Source organism: Phocoena sinus, chromosome 7 (assembly GCF_008692025.1).
Source record: "Phocoena sinus isolate mPhoSin1 chromosome 7, mPhoSin1.pri, whole genome shotgun sequence".
NCBI classification, from domain to species: Eukaryota; Metazoa; Chordata; class Mammalia; order Artiodactyla; family Phocoenidae; genus Phocoena; species Phocoena sinus.
The window spans coordinates 106,919,070-106,938,971 of NC_045769.1; the positions used below are offsets into that span (position 1 = coordinate 106,919,070).

Here is a 19,902-nt window from a genome sequence, read left to right on the forward strand (position 1 = left end):
TAATCTGAAGTCTGGGTTATTTGAGTGAACCCTGTCACCTCTGTGGAGGAGCCCACACTATAGCTTAACTAGGACACAAGGGAACAATCCCAGAAAAGGCCTCACTCCGTAGCACAGTCTCCATGCTCAGAAATGAGAGCATCTGGTACACTCCCTAAATCTCTGCTTCTCAAACACCAGCTCCAGTTTAATTAAACTGGGTGACTTTTACACCAAAAATAAGAGAACCTTATAAGCATGTCCAAATGTCTCAGCATCCTGGATAATCCAGGCCCTGCTGGTGTCATGTCTGGTCACATTATTTGTGGGTTCTAGAGGCCATGGCAGTGACCACAGCCATGAGGGCTATCTTGGACAGTATGAGACTCCCCTGGAAAATACAACCTTGGAGGAGTCAGGATAATAAAACTTGCGGGGGAGGATTGATGAACCCAATCATAATCATAACCTGTGCCCTTCTTGGCTTGTATTATATGAGTGTTATTTTTTCTTTCTTTTGTTTTTTTTTGGTCAATGAAATCCTTTTATTCCACCAAATAAAATCATAGGACTGCCTGTAACAGATGAAAGCAATATTTGAAGATCAAACTAAATATTTCTAAACTTGGTCTGTGAAAACATGGAAACACTTTGACCCAGGGGTCACAGATTACAGTCAGATGTTAGCCTCAGCACCCTTTCATGTGGCTTTTCTGTTTTGGTTGCTAAATATTTAGAAAATCTTGATTCACACAAGTAAACAGTTGCCAGCTGATACGAGTTTTGAATACCTTGCCTTGCAATAGAAGATATTTTTCTTTGACTTAGTCAGAAGAGTTCAAAAGTAAGGGTAACATTTTTTATTTCAAATTTGAGAACTGTGTGCATTCCTCATAAATACGGAAGCCAGATAAATGCCTAGTCAGTGTCATCACTTTCTATAATATCGTCACCAAACAAAAGTTCTTGTGCCTGATCCACAGCGAAGCCAAACAAACTGAAATATTGAAGTTTGGATATTGAAGTTTGCGGCAGAGAAAGGTTTATTGTAAGGCCAAGCTTGGAGAACGGGTGGCTCATGCCCTCCCCCACCCCCAAACTCTGATCTCCGCAAAGGGTTTTAGCAAAGCATTTTTAAAGGCAAGATGAGGGAGGGGCGTGGTTAGTTGTTGCAAACTTTGTGGTGTCAGAATCCTTTGTTCTGGCAGCTGTCCAGGTAGGTTTGGTTACAATGTTCCTATAAACCTCCAACAAGACAAATGTTACTTCCTGTTCTGCAAATGTTTTTCTCTATATGAATGAACGGTGTTTCACCTTTACAGGAGCCCTGAGAATGGGCTATCCTATATATTTCAGGCTATAGGCAATATTCTTTTACAAAAGATGCAGAGCCAGCATGACTAAGCACAGGAAAAGGAACCGATCTAATATGGAGTCAGATTTGTTCTTTCCTATAATATGGCATTATTTTGACGTCGCATCCATCTTGTTCTTGCTTTGTTATTATGCGGGGAAAGAGCATGTGGCCAGCAGATGTTCCTGGGCTTGGCTGGGTTAAAGTGGATTTAAGTGTGTTAAAGTAAGTGTAGCAGCACCCCCTTCTCAGCCACCCTACCTGCAGGGGCCTGAGCTGACCCAAAGAGCCCTGGCCAGTGCAGTGTGACATCCTTCCCCATTGATAACACTAGTATAGTCTTATCCCCATGATCACACAGTGGAAGCAGGAGACGATTCACAGCAAGGTCTCCAGGGTTAACCTGGAGCACAAAACTAGCATATTGTTAGTGCAGTGTGTTAAAATCTGATACATAACACATTGTTTTTTAAATTTAAAATTAAAGAAAAAGAAATATATGCAAAAAAAAGGGGGAAAACCACTACAGTTTGCAATCCCCGGATTGAAATGGTTCTCTACTGGAGTCCAGGCCCTAGCTATTCACAGCAGTGTGAGGACCAGCAGCCTTGGCATCTGCAGGGAGCTTATAATAAATGCAGAACCTGAGGCTCTATCCCAGACCCACTGTATCAGAGTCCACAATTTTTTTTTTCCTGCGGTACATGGGCCTCTCACTGCCGTGGCCTCTCCCGTTGTGGAGCACAGGCCCCGGATGCGCAGGCTCAGTGGCCATGGCCCATGGGCCCAGCCGCTCCGCGGCATGCGGGATCCTCCCAGACCGGGGCACAAACCTGTGTCCCCTGCATCGGCAGGCAGACTCCAACCACTGCGCCACCAGGGAAGCCCCAGAGTCCACATTTTAAACAAAATTTGAGAAGCCCTGAACCGGATGATAACATTGTACCCATTCATAGTGGGGTCTGAATGATGTCCTAAAATTTAAGAATAAGACCATTCTAATAATCTACTGTTTGCATTTCCTGCACAGACTCAACATAACAATTGAGATGCCTTCTAAATGATGTTAAACAAAATCACTCTACTACAAAGCACACAAAACCTTTTACCTAACTGATAATGAGGTAGAAAAACCAGACCAGATTGCTCTCCCATGAAATGCAGAGCCCATCTATAAATCATGTGTGTGCGCTTTCCATTCTAATGAAGCACGTCTATGCTATGGAGACAAATGGATTGATTAGAGAAATTTGATTCTATGTGATTTAGTCAAAATGACCGACATCTGGTTAATAGGGAGTTTTCTTCCTTTGTGATTTTAAAAAACATATTCTTTTATTACTTGGAGAAAGGAGATATGTATTTTTGCCTCTAAAGTAACCGGGTAGCTATGATATGCTATTAGATTCCTGGCCTCCAGTTGCTTCTCATAGTAACAAGTATTGGAATGGGTAACACTGACAAATTCTTCTTGATTTGGAATGTCCTGTGCTTTGAAGAAATGGCTTTAGAGGAGAGCTGAGCCTCTCTTGGTCAAAAACTTGAAGAGAGCACCTTCCCATTTTGCTATTCATTCTCCACCAAAGGCTAGTGCAGGGAGGAGAAGTGGACACTGTGGGTGCCTGGCTCTGTCTTGAACCCCAGCAGGACTCCTGGGATCACCGATGTGCACTGCAAACTTATTTGACCATCATTGCTTTGTCCATTATCTGAGGATCTTCTCAGCAACTATTGACAATTAACTCCCTGCTGTGAACTAGACTTGGAAAATTTAGAAAACTGACTTCTGACACTTTCCTTTTTCTTCCCTTAATTCCTTAATGTCTACATCTACTGTAATTACAGCAAAATTCAATTATAATGAAAATCCAACTGTGGGGGTAAAATGGGATTATCGTAATTGTTAGAATGGAGAAGCATAGAAATAGGTTTCAAAAGCTTTCAGAAAAGCTATCTAACCAAAACAAGATCCATGCGGTTGGCTGCTAATTAAAGCAAACAGACAAAGGAACGAAGGCAACCTGGCTGATTTTTTTTATGTATGAGCTTTATTAAAAGGCTTACATTAGTCAGCTTGCATTTTGAGGACTGTTGAAATGTTTTGTTCTTCTGTCTCTAAGGAAAGCATATAGAAATTGAAACTGACCTTCAACTGTATAAAGGAGGGATGAGAATTCTTAAAAAGGGAGGTAACTCCATGGAGTGTAAATACATTCAGACTCATTTATAGATAACCACTTATCTGAACATCTGGGAATTCCAGAGGCCTGTCGATGGATGTTCTATTTGTTTCAATCTGTTATGGGAAAAGGAAAAGAGGACAATTTGATAGTGAGGAAAAATATTTCTATAGGTGTTTATATAAATGTACAGAACATTTTTTAGATGGATTTCTCTCTCTTTTTTTAACATCTTTATTGGGGTATAATTGCTTTACAATGGTGTGTTTGTTTCTGCTTTATAACAAAGTGAATCAGTTATACATATACATATGTTCCCATATCTCTTCCCTCTTGTGTCTCCCTCCCTCCCACCCTTCCTATCCCACCCCTCCAGGCGGTCACAAAGCAGGGAGCCGATATCCCTGTGCCATGCGGCTGCTTCCCACTAGCTATCTACCTTACGTTTGTTGGTGTATATATGTCCATGCCTCTCTCTCGCCCTGTCACTGCAATCTTTAGAAACATGTGCACCCCCCAAAACATTCCCAACTCAAAAGCATCTAAAGAAAGTCATCTGTTAAAAGATAAATCCATCCCTGCGTAGATGGATTTATCTTTTAACAGATGACTTTCTTTAGATGCTTTTGAGTTGGGAATGTTTTGAGGGGCGCACATATTTCTAAAGATTGCACATGTCTAAATAACTGCAGTAAAGACAGGCATTCAGGCACACACAGTTAACGATTTGGCTTATTTTCTTAGACAAAGACCATTTTCTTTAAATTTTTACAAGTGATTTAAAATATTCATGGATCGATAGACGGTCATAATGAATGGTAATCATTAGGATTATATTACCAGATGGGCTTTGTTCCAAAGGAGCAGAGGCCTCACCCATGGAATTTTATTTGCAGAGTTTAATGAGGGAAGTTTAATGAGGGTGATCTATTAGACCTGGCTTTGAATGCCTGCTTTGCTCGGGCTGGTGAGCTGGGACCTCACTGAGCCTCCCGTGGCTTTATGCAGAAGACTCATTCACCTGGACATCTTCTCTTGACCAGCTGGTAGCATCCCTGGGCTAAGAATGTGTCTTGGGACAGCTTGACTGTCAATTCCTGGTGACCATTTTCTGAGTGGAATGAGTTTCTCTTTGCTCTTGTCCGATAGCAAAATAAAATATGAATATCAGCTCATGGGTATAATTCTTTCTAGTTTCATTGTAAAATAAATGACCCCCCCACAGAGATATATAAAGAATAAGATGGTACTTTTATTCTCACAGTTTATTATTAACAGATTATCAATTTGGTCTGTTTACTTCCAGAACATTTTTTCTCTCTCTAATAACAACAAGGACAATCACAGCAGAAACTACACAAGTTACTCTGCAATGTGTTTTATGTACTCAATAGTATATTATACATGAAGAACTTTCCAATGTATGTATTCATTTTAATTGCCTCATAGAATTCCATAGTGTGGACATACCATTATTTATTTAAACATTCCCAAAATGGTGAATTATGTTTCCATTTTTAAATTGTTAAGAATGATAATAATTTTACATATATCTTTGTGCATGAAAGATAGCAGTTCTGGGGCATTATTCCAAGAAGTGGAATTGCTAAATCAAAGCAGATTCATAATTTAAGGTCTGGAAATGCCACAATATCCATGGCAATGGTCTTCACACTCTGCATGAACAGTGAGGAACATAACAGGGAAACACTGGCTAAGGTTATGGAGAGGGAATGTGTTAAACAAGAAGAAATACCCAGAAAAGATAAAGAAAATAAAAAGAAAAACCCCAATATTAAAAAATATATATATGCAAGTAAAGGGAGGTAACTCTTTTCCCCTCACAATTGCATATTAAGAAAAATAAAATAAAATCCAAGATTTCCTAGTTTTAAGGAAAAAGATTCACCTAAATACTGTTTAGGGGAGTTTAGGGCATTTTGGAGGAAATTTTGGCTAGCAGATTAAACCTAAAATTTGTTCTTTTCACCAAAAAGTATCCTTTAAGGTGACAAAGAGACCCACAGAAGCGGGGGTATCAGAGACAGAATTCAGTGCTTCAGGCTCAGCAAATGGAAGCCACTCCCAGGGATGCTCTGGGTATTGTGCAGAGCCTGATGGGAGAGCAGGGGCAAAGTGGGGGGCCCAAGGTCTAGTGCTGTTCACAAAGGATGAATTTTGTAGGCAGGTTAGATTGTTCACAAGTTTATTTTTTGTTTCAAAGAGTTAGATTAAATTTCTCAGAATTACAAATTCAAAACCCTGTTGTTTAAGCTTTTTCAAAATTCAGCTTATAAAATTGTATTCTACATATAAGTCTAGCGAGTATCAGCAATCAAATCGCAAAGACTTTGAATAATGCTTAATGCCATTTATGGATTTGATTATTTAAATGCCTTCAAATATTGTAAACTATGTTTTTTTTGAATTTTATTTTATTTATTTTTTATACAGCAGGTTCTTATTAGTTATCTATTTTATACATATTAGTGTATATATGTCAATACCAATCTCCCAATTCATCCCACCGCCAGTGCCCCCCGCCACTTTCCTCCCTCAGTGTCCATACATTTGTTCTCTACATCTGTGTCTCTATTCCTGCCTTGCAAACTGGTTCATCTGTACCATTTTTCGAGATTCCACATATATGTGTTAATATGCGATATTTGTTTTTCTCTTTCTGACTTACTTCACTCTGTATGACAGTCTCTAGATCCATCCACATCTCTACAAATGACCCAATTTATAATATGTTCTATTTACTCTCCAAGTAGTTTAATTTATGACATTAAAAAACAGAATACCAAATATTTATCAAAGTTAACTATTCAGAAACATGAACATTTAACTTTGGTGAAGTTAATTTATTTGAGATGTTCTAATAAGGAAGATTTTTAGGTCTAAATCAGTTATATTACACTTTTTAAATTGGAGTTTACAAGGCTCATACTTAAATAGGCCAAGTTCCCTTAAAAATTACAAATATCAAATAATTATTAAGAAAATCTTTTCAAGGTTTTAATAGAATCTTGCTACAAAAGGATAAAAAAAAAACCTATCTCAGGCCAATTCAAAGCTCCAACTCTTGGCAGGTCCTATTTTATGAAAAAGGAAAAATTAGATATTCCTTGTTAGACATAACAAAAGTAGTCAATTAATGATTATTAAACTTCTTGACTTGACACAAGACTATTTAAGGTCCTAAGTAAGCTTCCTCTTAAGGGTTACAATCTACTGACATTGCTCTTAATCTTATTAAAATTCACTATAAATAAGCTTAAAGAATTTTTTCAAAGTCAAGAATGCTAGTTTCTTCCCAGAAAGATGCATGATATAGAAGTTTCTGGACAAGATCACCTTTGGGACCTTTTTTTAATTTTTCTTTCAGTACCATATTCCTTCTTCACCCAAAAACATTAATACTAAGGCTTTGATTATCTTAAGCTGTTGATACTGAATTTACAAATTTTGGGGATTAGAAATTTTATGCCTTAAATAGGCACTTATTATGCAAAGAGATGAACATGCAGATGTTATCCTTGTTGGTGGTGCTCCTGGACCACTCTGGCCCCTATGCTCAGTCAAGTGCTCCACACCATTGATAGTGGGCTGGCCATGAATCTGTATCCTTGTATTCAAAGACAAATGTATTCCTGAATGCATTTTCCATTTTGCTTAAGACCGTGATGAGTCTCTGCATTTTTCTATATTTGTAAGATTAGATAATTCTTAAGTTTATGTTAAATAATAGGTTAAAATTTTGAATTTTTGAACAGGCTAAAAGGCTGTGTCTGGCTTGCATTAATAACTTATAAGGCCCTTCCACCCAAAGCAGGCAGAGTCTAGAAACAATCTCATTAACTCAGATAGACTTAGCAAATACAGAAAAAAGTCTTTGTTATCTGAAAAAATTAAAATGAAAACAAGAGCAGAGCAGGGACACGGGTCATCGTCTTTACTACTTATTTAAAGATTTCACAAATTAGTAACAAAAAGTGGTTGAAATAGAATCTTTCCCCACCCTTCACCACTGCATGAGATTTATAGAGTAAATTATATATCATATATATATGATGATGTGATATATATATATGATATAGCATATCATTATGCTAATTATATAATAAATATATACTTGATTCTCTCCTGTGGATTTATTTATTCCCAATTAACCCATTTGTCATGGACTTCAAGACCTCTTCTCCCACCAAAAATATATTTTAAGAACTCTAAACCGACAGCTCCAAGTTTGCTAACAGGTTTCTGAAATCAGCAGGAAACTGTGTGAAGCCCCACCTCCCTCTCACCCTTAGCAGAAGTGATGCTCTAAGATGCATGCTTGGAGTTCACTTTAAGGAGATAGATCACATGACATTTGGTGGTGGAAAGACTGCACAGTGCTTGAAAGTACAGGCTTCAGTGACAGGAGGCATGGCTCCATCACTTCATACACGGACAAGTTATTTATACTCATCTTGTCTTACTATCTTCATCTATAAAACAGAAAATAATACATTAAAGCTACATCTCAGATGTGATCATGAGCACATGTTGAAGTTTTCTTTCAAAGGGAAAGACTTCAAGAAAGCCAAATCCACAATGCCCCAATCTTGGTGGAGATATTTTGTAGGAGACTAACCATGAATGTTTGGTTGAATGTGATTAGGTTAGTCACAAGGCTGGTTAAAGATCATTGCACTCTTTAACATCTGGTTAAAGGTAACAAGAGCTAGATGGATAAATTGAGTTTCCCAAACAGACTTTTTATCTCATTAAAACTTATCAAAAATTGTACACAGACTTATCAGGAATGCTTAAACATGTCTTCAAAGGAGCACTAAGTTGCATCATTTCAAAACCATCTCCAATTTGTAGAAAATTATCTCTGTAAGTACTTCAGAGATTGTACTTACAAGTAATGAAAAGAAATTGCATCATTTACTCTTAGCCTTAAAGGCCACTGAAGAGGATCGCATTCCTGGTGTCCATCTTACTTCTTCCCTCCTGCACCTGGGTTTCTGTCTCCTCTCTCTAAATTGCTTCTTGCCTGTGGTTGCACAGAAGGCTCCCTTTACGTGTCTCAGATTTCTTCACTTAAGAAAAGGTGAAGCTCTTTGTCTCCCCTCTACCCCACTAAGCTCTTATTGTGCTGCTCAGTGTCAGGCAGGTAATAGTAAAGGTGAGATGATAGGCTGTGGTTAGCTGAAGAGGCTTAGCTGAATGAGGACAGCTTCGGCTGGTTATCGCACCCCAGACATACGAAGTTTATTTATTTGTGCAATCAACAGCCACTTATTGAGTGCCAACTCTGTTTACTACGTTGCATACTCAGTGAACAAAATAGAAAACAACTTATGCCCTTATGGAGATTACATTCCTTTGTGGGAAGACAGGTAACAAATCATAAACTTAATGAATAAGCAGAGTGTATATTGTGTTAGAAGACAGGAAGTGCTAAGGATGAAAAAGTAAGGGAGGCTGGGAAAGGGGATTGGAGGTGCTGAGTGAAGGAGAGTTGCAATTTTATTTTATAATTTTCTTTTAATTTAAGTATAGTTGATTTACAATGCTGTGTTAGTTGCAGGTGTACAGCAAAGTGACTCAGATATCTAGCTATCATCTATCTATCTATCTACCTATCTATACACATACACACTCATATGTATATATATATATATATATATATTCTTTTTCAGATTCTTTTCCCTTATAAGGTATTACAAAATATTGAGTATAGTTCCCTGTGCTATACAATGGGTCCTTGTTGGTTATCTATTTTATATATAATAGCGTGTATCTGTTAATCCCAAACTCCCAATTTATTGCTCCTCCCCACTTTCTCCTTTGGTAACCATAAGCTTGTGTTCTATGTCTCTGGGTCTATTTCTGTTTTGTATGTAGGTTCATTTGTATTATTTTTTGAAATATTCCCACATATAAGTGATATCATATGATATTTGTCTTTCTCTGTCTGGCTTACTTCACTTAGTATGATAAGCTCCAGGTCCATCTTTGTTGCTGCAAATGACATTATTTTATTATTTTTTATGTCTGAGTAATATTCCATTGTGTTTATATACCACATCTTCTTTATCCATTCATCTGTCAATGAACATTTAGGTTGCTTCCATGTCTTGGCTATTGTTAATAGTGCTGCAATGAATCTGATTTTTTTTTTTTTGTTTTTTTTTGGGGGGGGTCTTTTTTTTGCAGTGAATAGTAGTACATATACCTTTTCGAATTATAGTTTTCTCCAGGTAAATGTCCAGGAGTGGGATTGCAGGATCATGCAACTTTAAGTAGCATGACTGTGGCAGGCTTCCTTGAGAACACCGTTTTATCAGAGACAAGAAGGAGGTGAGGAGTGGGCCATGTAGACATGTGGGGGAGAGCAACCTGGGCAAAGAGAACTTCAGTGCAAAGACCCTGACAAAGCAGCATCCCTGGTGTGCTTTAAGGACAGCAAGGAGTTCAGCATGGCTCGGGGAGATGTAGAAAAGGGAGAAGAGTAGGGATGAATTTGGAGAAGTGATGGGGGTACAGATCAGCAGGAACTGGTAGGTAGTTTAAAGATGTTGCTTTTACCTTGATTAAAACAGAAAGCCCTTGAAGGGTTTCAATCTGCCTTAGATGTTAATAGGATCTCTCTTGCTTTTGTGTTGGGGACATACTGAAGGGATCGGAGATGGAGGCTGGTAGACCAGTTGGCTGATGATCACAGTTGTTCAGGCAAGAGATGCTGGTGACTCAGACCAGAGTGGTAGCAGGAGGTGATGAGAAGTGGTCAGATGCAGAACAGCTTCTAAAAGCAGAGCCAGAGACATGTACTCGTCCCTCAGATGAGGGCTTTGAGGGAAGAGGGGGGGAACGTGCAAGTGTTGGGGTCTGGAGAGTGGTAAGTATGGAGTTGCCCTCCTCTGATAGTGAAGGATGTGAGTAGAGAACTTGGGGGGCAGGAGGCGAAGTATGAGATCAGAAAGTCAGGTTTGGACATGCAGTTTGAAACATCTGACACCCAAGTGGAACTTTGAAGCAGGCAGCTGGATTTATGGGTCTGGAATTCAGGAGAGAAGACTGAACTTGAAATACAAATTTGGAAGTCACTGGCATGGAAAATCAGGAGATTTGCAATGACTGTTCTCAGTAATCTGATCTTCGTTTAAGAGAAGCCGAAAATTCATATTGATTCTTTGAAACTTTCTAAATTATAAACATACTGACTATATTTTCCAAAACTATGTTGATTCCCTCTGCTTTCTTAATGCTTTTCCCAGGGTTGGTCTGCTCCAGCTGGAAACTTGTGCTTGGCCTCAGTGAAAGCTAAGTTAGGGAAAGAACCACTCTGATCTTTCTCAAGGAAAACGGCAGGGGTCCATTTGTTCTTCCTAATGCCCAGGGGGGCGAAGTGTATTTGGCAGAAAATATGCTTGCCAAGATGCTTGAAATTGGACTCTAGTCTTTGGAGTAAGTCAGTCTCTCAGTACTCTGTAAAATACTCTCTTCTTTGAAGAAGCTTATCTAACTGTCTACCTTGCTGTGCATCTTTAAAGAGAAGCATTTTCTTTTCTTTCATATCTCCCTGCGAACAAGAAAGCACACCACCAAACAACTGTGAGCCAGAACCATATGCCACGGAAGGCTGGATTGGACCATTAATGAGGTCCATGGGCCACTCTGGGCAACTCTTCCTCCCACTTCATCTCTTACCTGGGTGGTCCACAGCTCCAACTAGCAATGAGCCTTTTCTTTTGGAAGAAGTTTTGATTTCGGGGAAAATTATACTTTCTCATGTAAAACTCGTATAACACTTGTGTCCCTGTTATATTTTTTTCTTTTCTCCTTCCATTCCTAATTCTTTTCTGCCTTTTCTTCCACTCTTTCGTTCATCTCCCTTCAAATTATGCACATCCTACTTTTAGAAAGACGCAAACAGCTTCTGATGCGTGTGCCCTGCTCTCCGAGTCCTTGCTGGCACACATCATCATGCTTCTTTGGGCTTCTGAAGACTATGACATCAACAGTTGTGTTTCCGCTGAAAGCTGTTTATTAAACATCGTACACCACAAGAAGGCACATCTGATTCAGCTATATATGAAATATCATTAGGATTTTAGAAGGTAGTTGTTCAGCATGATTATCTCGTAGCAAATTGAATTCAGTGCCTTACACCTAAGATTGTCACTGTCCTCACACTTAATGAGTTCTATTCACTTGCGTAGCTCCACGCTGGCCTCTTTCTGTGTTCATGTCTCAAGTGCTCAGTGTATACCAAGTAGAGAGAAAAAGAAACAAAACACCAGTTAAAATGAACTGATTGAAGAACACGGAAATTATACTCCTAAAACTGCCCTTTTTAAATAAGCCGGTTGGGGTTATACATCTTTTATTTTGAGTGTCTACTTTACAAATGAGTTTTTCTAATCACAGTGTGCATTGAACCAAAATGAACCAAGCTCAAAGGCAGCCCTGTAAGTATTCATTCAATTTTTTCTCGTTCTAGGAATATTAGATGTTTTTCTTTTCCCAGGTACTCTTTTTCCCTCTCAGAAATACATCATTTTTTTTGAGTGACCATAAACAAATGAATTTCTAGCCTACATATTTGTTGGTAAATTGAGTTTAGTAACACTGTAATACAAGGTCTGTGTGAGGCTTTTTAAGTATGTTCAAAGTACCCAGCTAGTTCTTATACTTTTCCACAAGATCTCTCCCCCTACACGCCCCACTTAGCTTGGCAATATTGAGTTTTAAAAATACTTTAAAGTGTAAAATTGTAAGGAAAAATGTGTTTCTATTGCTGTTTGTATTTATAGGATGCTGATTTACAAAAAGTTAAGATTGTTAGTTGGAAATAAGAGAATCCCAACTCAAGCTAGCCTGATACATAGGGGGTTTTCCCAGAAAGATCTTGGGTTGTCTCACAGAATCTAAGCTAGATTAAAACAACCAGCCCTCAGAAAGTTCAGGGATGCAACCTAATCTTGGAAACAGCAGAGAACCGCCATACAAATATTGTCAGGAGTCTCTCCATCTGTCTTTTCTGCTGCGTTCTGGACCTCAGCATTTTTTTTCTCTCTCTCTTTTTCACTGCAGATAAGCTTTCTTCTCATGGCTGAAAACATGGCCAATGACAACTTCTGAGTTTTTATCTTATAGCTTCAGTCATCAAAAAAGGGGCTGATCTGAACTTTCTTGGTGCCAATACCAAAAGAACTATAGGATAACTACCTACTGACCTGGCTTTGCTCAGCTTTCCATCTTTAAAGCAATTAACTTTTTCTTGGTGGAGGGAGGGGAACAGTAATACCGTTGTTTGTCAATCATGGAATCTGACTCCTGTGTGTGTGTGTGTGTGTGTGTGTGTGTGTGTATGTGTGATTGGGGGAGGGGAGTGGGATGGGGTGGGGCAGCCATAGACATGTCATGTAAGAATTTGAGAGGTTCAGAGGGGAAAGATCTTGAGAAAAGTCCACTGTAGGAGAAGCAGTATTCAGAAACAAGCAGTTCTGGATGCAAAAGAAGAAAAGGTGTGGAGGAGGGTGGGTCTTCACCGGCTCTCTATCAGGGCACACCCAGAGGCAGAGGTTCTTGCTTGGATTTTGCTCGTGAGGACACTTATGCTTCAAGTTTATCTAACTTCCCCACAGCACAAGGTTACTGGTGTCGGGGGGGTGGGGGGTGGGGCAGAAACCTGTGGTTTATCTGAGTAACAAGCCTGTTTCTTTTCCACCAAGCTGGGTGGGGGAATCCAGAGGAAGGGTAGAATTTGGAGTAAGGAAGGGCTCATGTTTTGGTTTATTGATTGATTGGTTGGATTTTGTGATCATGTTCCAGAGCAAAATTACTGAGTCCCTTCCCCCCCTCCCTGCTTTTTTCTGTGTTTTTAAGCCTTAGCTGGACACCATGGTATCAAAAGGTTTTTCCCAAACAGAAGCCCTGTCAGCACAATAGTGTGTTTGCTGTGCTGAGCAGAAAATTTCTAATAATATGTCTGGACATGTTCAGGAATATTAGTTTCTGGGCTTTGAAACAATCATTGCTGGAGGGTTTCCTACCTATGTAGGACACTTAGGGTAAATCATCTTACTTTTCCTTGCCTCACATTTTCGGAGGCTGCACAATGAACCCTTTTGTTGTATTATACCACTTCTGTGATTTCGCTGTTTATTCCCTGTCCCTGTTGAAATTCATGAGATTTTACTCTTCCCGTAAAGATTGTTTTCAAAAATTTCAGTGTTTAGCATTGCTTTTACTCTTAATCTTATTTGTTATACATATTGAGCACTTGCCTGGTTATTTTTTAGGAGAACAGTACCCGGAGTGTAGAGATTTTAAATCATGTATGTAAGAGATGAAGAGAATTACCTAAAGACACCATGTAGTAAATTGCTGATCTGGGATTTGTGCTCAGATATATATAACCCTGAAGTCTGTGATCTTTGTCGAGAAGAAATGAATGTTGCCTTCACTCCCCTTAGCCCAAGTGACACTTAACGTTTGTCCTTGTTATGCTTCATATCTTGAATTTTCACTTAATCCAGTCCCAGTGTTTTTTTTTTTTTTTGCGGTAAGCGGGCCTCTTACTGTTGTGGCCTCTCCTGTTGCGGAGCACAGGCTCCGAACGCACAGGCTCAGCGGCCATGGCTCACGGGCCTAGCCACTCGGCGGCATGTGGGATCCTCCCAGACCGGGGCACGAACCCGTGTCCTCTGCATCGGCAGGTGGACTCAACCACTGCGCCACCAGGGAAGACCCCCAGTCTGTTTTATTCCTTTTTGCTAACATCATTTGTAGTAGCTTTATGATAGCCCATTAATATTATGTACTACAACTTTCCTAAGAAATCTTCTCATGTTGGAAACTTACATGGATTCATCACGGCATCATTGTGAATAAAGATAATTAGCACACATAGTTTTATGTTTTGAAATACATCCTAAAGATAGAGCCATCTAAGGGTGATTTCTGGGTTAACTTGTATGAATGTTTCAGAGAGTTTTTAAAGTGTATGGTGAAAATATTTTTCAGAATAGTCATACTGTTTTCATTATAAGTAGTAAAGGCCTCATTTTAAGGGTGTTATTGGCTCTGTTAATAACTATAGAATTTCCTAGTATGTTAACTGAACAGATACCATCTTTTCAAATTCATGGGGAGTTTAAAATAGACTCCTGGCCGTCACCCAAAAGAGAAGCAGGAGGATTATGACCTGTTATTTGTCCCTTTCCCCTTTCCTTTAAAAATGCAAAACCTTTTCAAAATGCAAAATTACATCTTTGTCTATTTTGTTCTACAGTAAGTGAAAAACCTTACAAATTCTGATCACTTCAAATTAACTTTAAGTCAATGAACATGTGCCCCAGTGTTGAAATGCTTTATTTAATTGCCTAAATCAGCCCTGAGCCTTTCTTTGCCCAGTAGTACCAGGTGGACCCACCTCTTGTGGTGAAACCATTGTCTTATGTTCACGTATTCAAGTCTCACTCAGGAATGGGAGTAGAGCAGACCGATTTCTACCATTAATTCATGTAGTCGGATATAAGACGTTTTTGTTTTTCCCCTTATTTCAACTGATTTGGTTTATTTTGTTTGATTTTGCTCCATCTCTCAAGGTGTTTGCCAAACTACTGTGAACATGGAGGAAGCTGCTTCCAGTCCTGGTTGACCTTCTACTGTAACTGCAGTGACACAGGTTACGTGGGCGCCACCTGCCATAACTGTGAGTAGACTCATGCCTACCCACAGTAGAATGGGCAAAAATCCACGAATATCAGGGATAATGTCAGGATATATTCAACATGGGGTGGGCACGTTTTAGTCATTCCTTCAGTGTGTTTCTTTTTTTTTTTTTTAATTTTTGGCTGCGTTCAGACTTCACTGCTGTGCATGGGCTTCCTCTAGTTGCTGCAAGTGTGGGCTTCTCTTTGTTGTGGTGCGGGGACTTCTCACTGCAGTGGCTTCTCTTGTTGCAGAGCACGGGCTCTAGGCGTGCAAGCTTCAGTAGTTGCAAAACACAGGCTCAATAGTTGTGGCTCTTGGGCTCAGTAGTTGCGGCTCACCAGCTCTAGAGTGCAGGCTCAGTAGTTGTGGCACATGGCCTTAGTTGCTCCACAGGGGTGTTCCTGGACCAGGGATCGAACCCATGTCCCCTGCATTGGCAGGCAGATTCTTAACCACTGTGCCACCAGGGAAGTCCCCAACGTGTGTTTCTTGAGAGCATACTCTATGCCAAACACTGTGGTGAGCATGGAGGATGCACAAATACAAAGCCATATCATCATGAAGCTCAAGGTCTACCAGGAAGACAGACAGGAAATAGGATAAGTGTTGAGGTAGAGGAAAGACAAGGTGCTGTAGGCACACAAAGAAGAGCTCTGAAGTCAACTGCATTTTCTAGATGGGCTAAGTTAGGCTGTGCAATAAAAAACCTGCATCTCGGTGGCGTAAGTAATGAGCAGTTGAGTCATGCCTGTGTTACCTGCATATCACAGGTCTGCAGGGAACCCTCTTCCAAAGGTGTTCTTGTTCTGGGAAGCTGACAGAGACTCCATCATCTGGAATGTTGCCCTGTCAGGGAGAGGGATGCACAAGGAAACATGTGTTTTTAAAAGCTTCTACCTGGAAGTTTCTTCTTGGATGCTTCTACCTGGAAGTGTCAAATGTTACTTCCACTCATGGAATCATTGGCCAAATAGAGTCCCATGAGCACCTAACTTCAAGGGGGTAGGAAGTGTCATCTTACCATGGTATCTGAGACAACAGAACCAGCATATTGGTGATAAGTACTGACAATGTCTGTGTGTCCATGTTGGGGAGGCTTCAGATAGAAGGTTTGAGCTGATCTCATGATAGGAATGTGGCAGACAAGGAAAAGAAAACAGGAAACTGAAACTGTAAGTAGTTTCACATGGTGGGAGAGTTCTGACAGTAAATGGTAAGAAAGGAAGCAGGAAGTGAGGAACCTGGAGCACACAGAGAATAAGGGGAGAGGAGGAAAAAGTAAAGGAAGAGCAGCAGTGCCACGATTTCCATAATTCGATAGTCGTGTCAGGGTCACCAAACAAAAAAAAACACATGACAAAATAGAGAAGGTTTGCTGTTTGGAGAATTGTATGTCAAACTGTGTGAAATGAACTGTAAGTTTAACTGACAAAGATGTAATTGGAAGGTGCTGGCTATAGTGGTAGGAGATTTCACAGAAAATGTGAACTTCAAAATTGACTTAGAAGGTAGAGGAGTGGGAGAAGGGGCTTCTAGAATAATGTAACAGCCAAGCCAAGGCTGGACCTATTCTGAGGACTTCAAGGAGACTATCACTCAGGGCCAGATCTCACCTGTTTTCCTTAAGTCCCTGCTGTTCCTGGCATGGCACTCAGAATGCAGAAAAGGAACGGTAGATGCCAGCTGGGCTAGAATCAGACTCTGATCCAGGATGAACAGCGCTGATGCTCTCATCCCTGCAGACCTCTCAGCCATTCTGTGGCCTCTTCTATGCCTTGTAATGTAACATTCACCAATGGTGACCACAGAGGAGGCCAAGCAAATCAGAGAAGAAATAGCCCATTGGCCATCATGAGATGACATTATTACTGTTAGCTGCCTGTAGAAGTGAAAAACACTGCCTGGCTTTATAATGATATAACTTACTTAAAATTTTCTATTTAGAGATTTGGAACAGTGAACAACAGACTGAGAGAGATTAGATTTAATTTTTAGCAAACTCTTATACTTGAACAAGGACAAAATTTTAACACGCTGGAGCTTGTTTTCTCACAGATCCTGTAAAGGAAAACTAACAAAATCTTGTGGACCATTTTAGGGTTAAAATTACAAGTTTTTATTTAAGATTCTCAATTAATACCAATCTATAATTTTTTTATTAATTAATTAATTTTTGACTGTGTTGGGTCTTCGTTGCTGCATGTGGGCTTTCTCTCGTTGCAGCAAGCTGGGGCTACTCTTCATTGCATTGCACGGGCTTCTCACTGCAGTGGCTTCTCCTGTTGTGGAGCACAGGCTCTAGGCACGTGGGCTTCAGTAGTTGTGGCATGCGGGCTCAGTAGTTGTGGCACACAGGCTTAGTTGCTCTGCGGCATGCGGAATCTTCCCGGACCAGGGCCCAAACCCATGTCCCCTGAATTGGCAGGCAGGTTCTTAACCACTGCACCACCAGGGAAGCCCCCCAATCTATAAATGTTGAGTCCTGTTCCAGAACTATTATCCCTAAACAGCCAAGAACAACATATACTTGGACAGATACATTGTAGGACACATACAGGGCTGTCCAGATTGTATGGACAATGCTCTTGTAAGAAGCTCAGAGGCAACAAGAGTGGCCATCAATTTAATAGTGAGATGAGAGAAACTTGAAGATTTAAGTCAAAACTATCCAAATACTGGCCAAATCATATGATAACATTCCTATGATTTGTAAATCTTATTCTGTTCACTTTCTCCTAAAGTAATTTAATAATATTTTGAGAAGTTCCTCTCTATGGATGCTCTCCTCCTTTAAATTTATCCATCCATCATGCTAAAAATAGATTTCCAACTCTATAAAAAAGGCATGAACTTAAAAGTCGATGGATGTGAGGTGCTGATTTTTAAAGGAACACTGTCAAAGTTGATGAGCAGGAAACTTAACATACCAAGCCTTAAAAATCTCATTCTCTTTTTATCCCCCTGTCTGTGACATTACTCAGGGTTTATACCATGGGCTGAAACACTATTAAACCCCTCTGGGCACCCAGCCAGGACAGCTCAGAGGTGCTTGGGTGGCTGTGAGGTTTGGATGCCTATGCAATTCAAAAATTTGTCTCCCTTTAACTAATCCCTCTTCCTCCCCCCAATTGGGTGAGGGGCACTGTTTTGCGTCATACGTGTAAATTGAGTAAATCAAGTCGTGCTTTCCTGCCTTCAGAAAATCTGTGTCCCGAATGTAGGGCATCAGAAATGAGAGCTGCTAAAATACAGAAAACAGAACAGAGGATCCCCTCAGGTAAAAGCAAAACAAGCAAGTTCGCAAACATGCTAGTGTGGAAATGGCAATGCCCTTGGTGTGTTGGGCTGTAATTCCTTGAAACAGTCATGCACAATCAGAAGAGTCGATGCAAGAGCTTTAGATTTGTAAGACATTTATAAGGATACTTAAAACTCGTAATTTCTTGACTACTAGTCTTTTGTCTTTTCGTGCTCTTTAGGATTAGTTTGGTTTTTTTCATTCTCGGTGCATCCTAGTAAATGTGAACCAATAGGGCTAAGGACAGATATGATTCGCTTCTTTCTCTCTCGCTTTGTGGATAAGAGAGGGGTCTGGCTGAGGAGGAGTATATGACGAACTCTAAGGAATGGTACAATGGGAATTCCCAAAGTCCTTAAACATGGTAGGTTGCTGTTAAAAGTAGGTATGTCGGGGCTTCCCTGGCGGCGCAGTGGTTGAGAGTCTGCCTGCCGATGCGGGGGACGCGGGTTTGTGTCCCGGTCCGGGAGGACCCCACGTGCCGCGGAGCGGCTGGGCCCGTGAGCCATGGCCGCTGAGCCTGCGCGTTCGGAGCCTGTGCTCCGCAACGGGAGAGGCCACAACAGTGAGAGGCCCGCGTACCACACACACACAAAAAATAATAATAAAGTAGATATGTCATCATTGCATTTCAATTTTCTTTCCTCCTTACCTGATGACATATAAAGAACTTGGGTACACAAGTTATGTTACTTAGGTACACAAGTTATGTTACTTTTCAAACACGCTTGATTCAAAGCCTCCTGCTTAACAAGATATGATGATTATGTGGGCAATTCCTCTCCAATCTGTGGCAGCTTCCCCACAGAAGAAGGAAATATGAGACCATCACTTATCCCATGAACTGACATTAAACATTATGTTTGTAAGTTGCTTCGCTCAGCAACTTTCTCCCCTAAGTTGTATCCTATTTGCCAGAGGGAAAGCTGAAGGTAAAATAATGTTTTCAGCCCAGATTAAGTCCTGGCAACCCACCCAGTGATCAGAGCCTTCTGATCACTAGAGCTGGTTATTGGTTTTCTAAAATGTGCAAGTTTAGAAGGTTGTGTAATTGAAGCCAAACTACTGAGTACTCAAGGTATATCTTGGCCATGGTATATTATGAATCCAAGTTAAGATTAAAAGGAAGAGGTTTTGTTATGGGAGCTTAATCATAGATTAGTCTACAACATAATGATAAAGTGAGGTGGGTATTATTATTCTCCCCATTTTATAGATGAGCACACTGAAGCCCAGAAGATTACGTATCCTCCTCAAGGTAACATATGAAGCAAATGAAGGAGCTGGGATTTAAATAGAGGGAATCTGGCTGTGATGCAAGATAAGCCCCATATCTTATTTCCTTTCTCAAATAACGAAGACATTTTGCA

At 40.2% G+C, this 19,902-nt stretch overlaps 1 protein-coding gene across 2 annotated transcripts in view; it reads left to right on the forward strand.

Annotated features, from left to right (window-relative positions):
- The window catches only part of CNTNAP5 (contactin associated protein family member 5), an 876,608-nt gene that overhangs the window by 543,880 nt on the left and 312,826 nt on the right, over positions 1–19,902 (forward strand). For both annotated transcript variants that reach the window (XM_032637306.1, XM_032637307.1), the window contains exon 11: positions 15,126–15,232. In XM_032637306.1, coding sequence (XP_032493197.1) covers positions 15,126–15,232 — 107 coding nt within the window. The remainder of the gene's footprint in view (positions 1–15,125; positions 15,233–19,902) is intronic.